At 41.5% G+C, this 9583-nt stretch overlaps 1 protein-coding gene and 1 long non-coding RNA gene across 2 annotated transcripts; both read right to left on the bottom strand.

Annotated features, from left to right (window-relative positions):
• Positions 1–432: 432 nt before the first annotated feature.
• LOC121534765 lies at positions 433–7492 on the bottom strand. The gene is made up of 20 exons (XM_045215003.1): positions 7297–7492; positions 6836–6879; positions 6519–6596; positions 6308–6373; positions 6109–6195; positions 4514–4591; positions 4310–4396; positions 4129–4227; positions 3890–3994; positions 3542–3640; positions 3371–3418; positions 3168–3248; positions 2817–3053; positions 2531–2589; positions 2094–2163; positions 1917–2006; positions 1373–1471; positions 1162–1245; positions 951–1055; positions 433–716 (listed from the first exon to the last, which is right to left on the bottom strand). The coding sequence occupies exons 1-20, from the start codon at positions 7490–7492 to the stop codon at positions 582–584; spliced, it is 1947 nt and encodes a 648-aa protein (XP_045070938.1). The 3' UTR covers positions 433–581.
• LOC121534899 lies at positions 5206–5677 on the bottom strand. The gene is made up of 3 exons (XR_005994691.2): positions 5634–5677; positions 5415–5513; positions 5206–5247 (listed from the first exon to the last, which is right to left on the bottom strand). It is a non-coding gene; the product is annotated as an uncharacterized LOC121534899 (long non-coding RNA).
• Positions 7493–9583: the final 2091 nt, after the last annotated feature.

Raw genomic sequence — 9583 nt, 5'->3', positions numbered from 1 at the left:
CGAGCACAGATCGATGTAGTTGGATCATAGGAATATAAATCGATACATCGATGTAGTAGATGGATCGTTACACCCCTAGTAAAAACACTCCAGTGCGCAAAACAGGGGCACTGGAAAATACAAGGCACACAGGGAATATTCCCAGCGATACAAAATACATGGAGCTCCACCGAGCTTCTCTCTCCTCCACAATAAACAATCACACACAAAGACAAGGGGGCAGAGGGAACACTTATACAGGTACTAATGAGGGGATATGAACCAGGTGTGTGTAATAAACAAGACAAAACAAATGGAATGATGAGATGAGGAGCAGCAGTGGCTAGAAGGCCGGTGACGACAAACGCCGAAGCCTGCCCGAACAAGGAGAGGGGCAGCCTCGGAGGAAGTCGTGACAGATACTGTATATTTTTGAAATAATAATATATTTCCCTTGACAGAGTAATGCTGAATGTAAAAAATGGCTCAACTTACCCCACTCTCCCCTACACATGATGTAACATTTGTTTACGATTGACAGATAATGTTTAAATGCAAAACACTTTATTTTGTGATGGGGCCCTCAGCTCAGTTTGGGAACCTTAATCCAGGCTAGACAGCAGGAACTCAACCTGTATTTCTAGATTCCCCATCACCTCCCCCGAGAGCCTCTCTGGGCTTTCATAGATTGACTCATTGAGGTTGAAGATGGATTCTAGCCATGCCTTCATCTGGCCCTGTTGACAACAGACACATCATCAACTATTATTGAGAGAGAGAGAGAGAGAGAGGGGGGGGGGGAGAGAGAGAGAGAGAGAGAGAGAGAGAGAGAGAGAGAGGAGAGAGAGAGAGAGAGAGAGAGAGAGAGAGAGAGAGAGAGAGAGAGAGAGAGAGAGAGAGAGAGAGAGAGAGAGAGAGAGAGAGAGAGAGAGAGAGAGAAGAGAGAGAGAGAGAGAGAGGAAAAAATGTACCTTAACGAGGAGGTAGAAGTTCTCAGCAGCCTCTGTCCAGGCTCCTCCAGGAGGGTCAATCCTCATTATGACTTGCAGGAGCAGATAAAGGAAGCTACCAGGCTTCTGGAGAAGGAACAGGGGACATGAGTGAGTGTCTACAGATCTGATATGACAACAGTGTGTATAGCATAGATAAACAACAGGATGTTCCATTCTTAGGGCCACTTACAGATATAGGAAGAGATGTCTTTCCTTCTAGAAGGCTTAGTAGAACGAATTCATAAAAAACATCTGCGAAGTTGATGCGGTCGATCTGAAGTCAAACAAATAGGATAATTACATAATCTTCATTGACAAGCACTTTAGAAAGTCTCATTGAGTAGATGTTAGATGAGAAGACGGTGCCTGCAGCTAACGCTCAAGCTTGCATGTAGACCTACTCCTACGAGAGCCATCTCCTGCTCTAGTCGCTCCCTGTTTGCTGGCTCATTAATGAAGTTCACCAGTAGGTCGTAGGCCTGCTGAAACTGCCTCACATCCTCAAAACAAAACAATCATAAAATTCCTTAAAACTTAGATCATAAACTCAAAGATTCAGGTCTGTAATTCAAAGGGGCCTCCGATTGTTTGGCTAGTATGACGTTGAAACTTTTCAACTAAACCCTAAGAATCACTGTTGCCTAAAGGTAACCCACTGTGCAAGAACTGGTTGAATCAATGTTGTATCAATAAAAAATGTCAATGTGATGATGTTGAATCAAAGTGGGAAACTGATTGGATTTGAAAGAAGTCATCAACGTAAAGGGAATTTCGTATTTTAACCTAAATCCAATTACGTTAATTTTGGGGGATTTCACATTGAATTCACATTAGTTGACAACTCAACCAAATGTAAATCAAAACGAGACGTTGAAATGACATCTGTGCCCAGTGGGAACTATATATCTGGTCTGATGAACGTTGCACAATTATGTAATTGGTTACCTGCTGGTTGAGCTCGGATAGTCCACTCAACACCATCCTCCCAGCGTGGGTGAGGTAATTGAGGGAGGTACTGTCTGAGGATGTCAGAGCCTGTGAGAACAAGACAGTACATTTACAAATAGTCCAGAAATGTTCATGAAGTGAAATACAAAAGGTGCTAAATTCACATTTTCTCACCTCCATAGCACGTCTGATACCGGCCAGCCTCAGAGAGAAGTTGGTTGTCCCTTGGTTTTCAAAGTAACGCCTGTAAATAGAAATGTTCAATAACAAATGTTCAACCTAAGAAGCTAAAACATCAGTGCCATGAAATTAAGAAATCATTTTATGTTAGCCTATATTATAACTGCAGGATTCAGAAAGACCATACCAATGTAGGATCTTAATTTGATCACTCTTTTGTTGCTGAGAATTTTCCTGCACGGTAATTTCCACTTTGAAATTTTAGACTCGATTTGCCCTAACGAAAAATGTATCCTGTTGCTGCAGGATTATTTTCCTGCTGTAGCAAACTGTCTCAAATTAAGATCCTACATCTGTATAACTACAATATTGGGCAGATTATTTCAAAGCAAAGATTTTTACTATAGATGAACACATGAAAGCGAACCCACCGCAACTGGGGCACATCTGCAGCATTATTTTGCTCCTCCACAAACTCCTCCTCAAACTCCTAAAACAGACATCACATTAACTTAAACTCTACTAAACTGCATTTCACCTGCAACATCAACTGAAGCAGACAAAACATTCAGTGACATCATAACAATACTTTCATCTTGACCTAACAACTTGACCCTTGACAGACAACACAAACCTATCGATACCAAAACAATGACACACACCTGTACACACAAGTACAAATGAAATAAGAATTATTGACTGTAGAAAGAGTTTTACCTGAGGAGTGCTGTCAGGGGTCTGGTCCTGGTCCTGGGTGGAGTGGTAAGGTGGAGGGGGACTGGGAGGGGAATCGGAAGGGAAAGGGGGAGGCGGAGAATTCTGGGGGAACTGGTGAGAGGAGCCAGAGGACGGCTCATGAGGGGTGGTGATGATGTCAGAGGTGGAGAACTGATATGCCATCATCTCATCCCCCCTCTCCTGGTACCCCTCCACTGTGGTGGAGATATCCACCTGCTGTTTAACACACAACATGTGACACTGTCAGCCCAACACTGAAAACCACCATATTGAAAACCCCTCAACCAAACACTGAAATAAATCATAACACAGAGAAACAACGGGGTGTACCTGGGCATCCTCATAATAGGTGAACTCAGACCTCCTCTTGACGAGGCAGGACATGAGTCCATGGATCCTTCTACCAAGGAACTAAAAATGAGGCAAGAGATTAGAACGTGTAATTTCATTTTCTGTCAACATGTATTTATTCAAATAGGTAAATGGACATTTGCCACTTTACATTTTTTCTGTGAAAAATTGCCTGACTGTACCTTAATACCAGTCACCTTGTTGTTGGTGAGGACCACCTGGACGAGACCCTTTAAAAGAGACAGAGAAACATTACATTTCATCCAGGAAATATAAGTAGACCTATAGCATGTGCGTCATTTGACACAAATCAGGTGCATTAGAGACGAAAAGACCAGTTGAGAATCTCTCACCCATGGGTCCAGGATTTTTTCCTGGATGACTCTGCTCCACCACAGCTGCTTCTCCACTCCCCTCACAATGCACAGGTGATGCATGTCCTCTTCATTTTGCTATAAAGAAAAAACTCCTTCAGTCTCCAGACCTCTCTCTATATGTTAGCTGTAGATGTCTATAACATTTGGCAGGCGATTTCAGTTCTGAGTATAATCCCTGGCAGTGATATAGAGCCCACATGATGTTCGACGACAAGTTTCCCCTAGGTTTCAATTAGGGACAGACATACAAAAGAAAACCCAGAGACAATTGGGAGTTCAAATACACAGGTGTGTTCATAAATGTTAAGAATATGTCTGAAGTACCTGCACTCGTCTATAATGGATCTTCCAGTAATGGAAATGAAACGAACCCCAGTTCCCAACCAGCTGCAACTTCTCATAGGGAAAACCAGAGTCTTCCCTATTTGGCTGAAAAACAAAGACATCCCCTAATTATAGAGATTGCTCTGTGATTAATAAGACACACAATTGTGGAGATAGAGGACATGGTAATGTGTACTATTACTAATCAGCTATGACTGTCTAATAATGTGATTGACTACCTGTGAATGGCTATCTGAAGGTGCTGACAGTTCGTCAAGCACTAGCCTCCCAGCTTCAGTGAGGTGAATGGTAGGCTCCTCAATAACCAATTTGGAAGTCTGTGAAAAAAAAAGGGAACAGGGTAAAGTAAATTCTCCCTATAAGATCAGATGAGCTTTGGTTAATAATGTGTTTGGTTACCTGTGTGTTTAACACTGCAAGCTCTGTTACCAGCATTCTCCCAGCACGAGTGAGGTAGTAGACTGGTTTGGCCTTGGAGAAGACAGGCTATGAAGACAAGGGAATATGTTTTTTTCATTATGTGGTTTTATAGAAAACGAGTGACTTGATGTTAATCTTTAATATCCTCTAGAGACCAGAGAGTATCAGAATGGATAGACTCACAAAGATAGGAACACACAAGGGTCCAGACCAAGGGATTAAAGCCAGACAGGACCGGTGCCCAACCTCCTCATCCACATACTAAGGAACAAGACAGGATTAAATTAAGAGTCAGTTTGAATGATAGACATGTAGCCTATAGGACTGACAGACTGGAATAGGGAGGATCGCAAGAGGAGGCCACTGCATGATAGATTCTAAGACAATTGGCAGTTGAAATACACATGTCTGTGTTCAAAGGTTAAGGAAACATCTGAGGTACCTGCCTATGAATGGTTACCTGTTCATTTTGAGAGGACAGTTCCTCCCATACCATCCTCCTAGCAGGAGTGAAACTGATGATAATGGGCTGCTCCATTGTGAAAATCTGAGAAGATATCAAAGTATTCTACTAGTGGATACTGAAGGTAATTATCCCTATTAGATCAGATGAGTAATGGTTAATAATCTGAATGGTTACCTGTGTGTTTAACATTGCCATCTCTCTCACCAGCATCCTCCCAGCGTGGGTAAGATAATAAATTGGCTGCAGTTTGACAGGCTATAAAAAAAGGGAATATGTTTACAGAAATGTATTTCCAGAAGTTTCTTTTAGAAAAAGTTATGTTTATGTTTAAGCCCCCCTAAAGACCAGAGAGTATCAGAATGGATGGACTTACAGCGTTTGAAACCCACAGAGGTCCAGACCAAGGGATTAAAGCCAGACAGGGCTGCTGCCGAACCTCCTCATCCACGTACTAAGGAACAAGACAGGATCAATTTAAGAGTCAGTTTGAATGATAGACTGGTACTGTATAGGAGTAAAATATTGGCATAGGGAAGATTGCAAGAGGAGGCCACTGCAATGATAATAGTTGAAATACACAGGTCTGAGATATAAATGTTAAGAACATGTCTGAAGTACCTGCAGATGAATGGCTACCTCTTCAAGCTGAGAGGACAGTTCATCCAATACCATCATGCCAGCACGAGAGATGAAAATGTGCTGCTCAATCTTGCAAATCTGTAAGAAAATGAGGGAACAGTTTTAAGGGCATCAAAGTATCCCACTACCATAGTAGATACTGAAGGTAATCCTGCCAATTAGATAAAATGAGCTTTGTCCAATAATCTGCATGGTTACCTGTGTGTTTAACACTGCCAGCTCTCTCACCAGCATCCGTCCAGCATGGGTAAGGTAATAAGTTGGCTGCAGTGTTACAGACTATTACAAAATAGGGAATATGTTTACAGAAATGTATTTTCATATTGTTCTACAGAAAGCATCATGTTTATGTTTAAGTTACATAAACCAGTCTAAAGACCAAAGAGTATCAGAATGGATGGACTTACAGAGCTGGGAACCCACAGAGGACCAGACCAAGGGATTAAAGCCAGACAGGTCCGCTGCCCAACCTCCTCATCCACATACTAAGGAACAAGACAGGATCAAATTAAAAAGTCAGTTTGAATGATAGACAGGTAGCCTATAGGTCTGACAGACTGCTATAGGGAGGATCACAAGAGGAGGCTACTGCATGATAGATTCTGAGACACTACACAGGTCTGTGTTGAAAGGTTAAGGGAAACATCTGAGGTACCTGCATATGAATGGCTACCTGTTCATTTTGAGAGGACAGTTCATTCCATACCATCCTCCTAGCAGGAGTGAAACAGATGAAAATGGGCTGCTCCACTGTGAATATCTGTGAGAAAATGAGGGAACGAACATCAAAGTATTTCACTACCGTAGTGGATACTGAAGGTAATCCTGCCTATTAGATCAGATGAGCTTTGTCCAATAATCTGCATGGTTACCTGCGTGTTTAACACTGCCAGCTCTCTCACCAGCATCCTCCCAGCATGGGTAAGGTAATATGTTGGCTGCAGTTATAAAAAATAGGGAATATGTTTACAGAAATGTATTTCCATATTGTTCTTCAGAAAACGTCATGTTTATGTTTAAAGTACATAAACCAGTTTTAAGACCAGAGAGAAGACCAAAGAGTATCAGAATGGATGGACTTACAGAGCTGGGAACCCACAGAGGTCCAGACCAAGGGATTAAAGCCAGACAGGGCCGGTGCCCAACCTCCTCAACCACATACTAAGGAAGAAAATCAGGATCAATTTATGAGTCAGTAAAATGACAGTTTGAATGACAGATTGTTATTGAACCAATCCTGCTAATGAAGCAGTATTGTTATAGCCTGGGTGCCAGTCTGTTTCAGCTCTCTGTCCACTCCTTATGGGATTGTGATGCCAATATCATATTGCCACGATGGAATTGGCAAGAGAGCAGAAAGACTGGCACCCAAGCTATTGATAGGCCTGCAGCATTCTTACCTGAACAAGGACTGGGTCCTCCTGGTCCAGTGTGGGCTCATTATCTTTATGAAAAACAATAAAGGATTGTTTTCTCTAAGTTTAAGAAATACTAGCTACAAGACACCAGACATCTGTCCATGTAGTTAGGCTGATCATATATTTACTTGTGTTTTATATTGTATGACATCAAATGTATTTATGTGTCTGCATAATGTACCAACATGTTCAATTAAACCTAAAGCAACGGTTTGGTTTCAAAGGAGCAAGTTTGTTTGTTGTTGTTAATCTAGGTCTACACTGTAAAAAATGTAATCACCATCATTGCTACCTAAATGACACCCTATTCCCTATTTAGTGCACTACTTTTGACCAGCGCCTTTTAACCATAGAACTATGGGTCCTGGTCAAAATAAGAAATAGGGTATTGGGTGGCATTTGGGACTATTACTATTTAGACATTGTCAAATATGTAAACTTACCCTCCTCAACCGTGACAACACGGTCCACGCTCTCCACGGTGGCCAGTGCATCCTCACCGATACCGTAATATTTGCTATAAAAGTAGACTGCCGAACCGGTCGCAAACAACAGGCCAGCTGCACACAGAAGCGACCTCTCGCGGAGGAATCTCAGCGGGGTCGCTGTCAACAAACGACTGAACATAGACCTACTCATTATCGCTCTACATACTGCAGTGATTTTGACTGAGTTCAAAACCATCTGACAATTCTTTCTTAGAATTACAGGGTTTTATAGGGACCATTAATACGTCAAAGTCTTCCATAAGTCATGGTTGGCTATGTCACAATGGGATAAACATGTTTATCAAACTGATTAAAAAACACTCAACAGTGACATCAATTAAATTGAATTTTGAGCATGATTTGGGAGTTTATACAATTGTAAACTATGAAACCATTGTTTAGAGAACAGTAGGAGTATAACCATTTAGAAAATACTGTATCTATGGCTCTGAGTAGGAGTAGAAGGGACAGCGTCACAGTGCGCTCGCCATGGTTCTGAAAAAGAACGTTGCTGCGTTCATCAGCTCTGTGATGTTCTAGGCGGAGACACTCACTGAACCACTCACTTTCACGTTCAAGGTGTCAAAGCGTTCAACCAACATGCATTGGACTAAAACATCATTCAAATAGTTACTAAAAAGCCTACAGATATGTTTTACATTATTATTTTAAATCTCCTGCATAAATCAGCTGAGATAGCCTACTCTTCTCATCTCTTCGCCCTCCTGCCCTGGTGGTTATATCTGAGCGTTTTAATAATAATAATAATAATAATATGCCATTTAGCAGACGCTTTTATCCAAAGCGACTTTCAGTCATGCGTGCATACATTTTCTTTTTTGTGTATGGGTGGTCCCGGGGATCGAACCCACTACCTTGGCGTTACAAGCGCCGTGCTCTACCAGCTATAACTGATTGATAATTTGGATTATTCATATCCAAAGTGAAATGCTGATTGTGTCATATTTATAATGTAGGCCTAGTAGCCCACGTTTCATGACATAACCCTAATCCTAAAATAGACTAAAATTGAAACCCTGGGCGGGCACACAAGCTCTGGCTGTACAGCCGGCAACAATAATACATCAAAAGAGGGTGGCTGTTGAGGAAAACCAGTACACCAACACAAATCTTCATTAGGAGATAAAAGTAATCAGAGGCTAAAAGAAAATGGCAGACAATAGAAATCGAATGCGTATGTTACGGCTGGTTAGTGTTTTAATTACGAAGGACTCCCACAAATCTATTGTCTCTCTAAAAAACTGTAGGCTGCATATTGGTGGTCAAAGTGGTCGAAACGGTGTAGTGATCCTCGCTAATACAGTGAGCCACATTACAATTCTGACCAAGTGGGTTAAATCTGTTGGAGCGATGTGTGCCTTTCACGCATGTAACCTGGGTTCGCTTCCCCGCCCCTTGTTTGCTACAATATTTTAGGAAAGGGACATCTTCATGACCAACAATCTTACTCTAAAAACGTTTGTGAAAAAAGTTTGGTCAGTCTGTGAAAGTTAGAAAAGGTTGGTTAGTCTGTGAAAGTTAGAAACTTCCAGCAGGAATTGACAGTCATCAGTCAAGGTGGTTGGATTATATAGCTACAGTGGTGCTATGGTTCCAAAAGTGCTGGTGATAAAATTAACATTACTGGCATACACATTTCAAAACAAAAGCCTATGATCAGGTATGGAGTTTTGGAAATGTTGTTAAACCCAACAGTCTATACTCTATAGCACAAAGTGTGATGTCCCCAATGATAAAATTGCATGTTACTCTAATTGTGAGATGTGTTACAGTTTACAATAGGCTACTTGGGTCTACTATACCTTCATCCTTTATTAAAGCATTCGGTTGCTAGCATTATCTCCACAAGCAAGGGTATCCTGGGGAAAGACAAATCTTCTCCTCCCAGTAGACTAACTGAATCAAAGCCAGTAGCCTTTAACATTACTGCTAGATAGCCATGTAAACACGAACCTCAGTGGCAGAGCTAAAGCTCATCTGAGATCTTGCATAGGCTGCTGTTTACCATAATCAGGATATTTTTTTACAAACCTTGGCGATACTTTCTTTGTTCTCGATTCGGAAGAAACTTGTCTCTTATGAACATCTGTGTGCAGTTGCAGGTGGAACTCCAAAAAACAGAGAATATTCAGAAAAATATTAAATCCACTTTTTGTATTGAGCGATAAATACCGCTTTCATATGTGTAGATCTTTCTTTTGGTCGCACTGTGGGAAGTGCT

The sequence above is a fragment of the Coregonus clupeaformis genome, unplaced genomic scaffold (genome assembly GCF_020615455.1).
Source record: "Coregonus clupeaformis isolate EN_2021a unplaced genomic scaffold, ASM2061545v1 scaf0349, whole genome shotgun sequence".
NCBI classification, from domain to species: Eukaryota; Metazoa; Chordata; class Actinopteri; order Salmoniformes; family Salmonidae; genus Coregonus; species Coregonus clupeaformis.
Note: the sequence above shows the minus strand (reverse complement) of the source record. Positions and strands in the feature narration are given on the sequence as shown.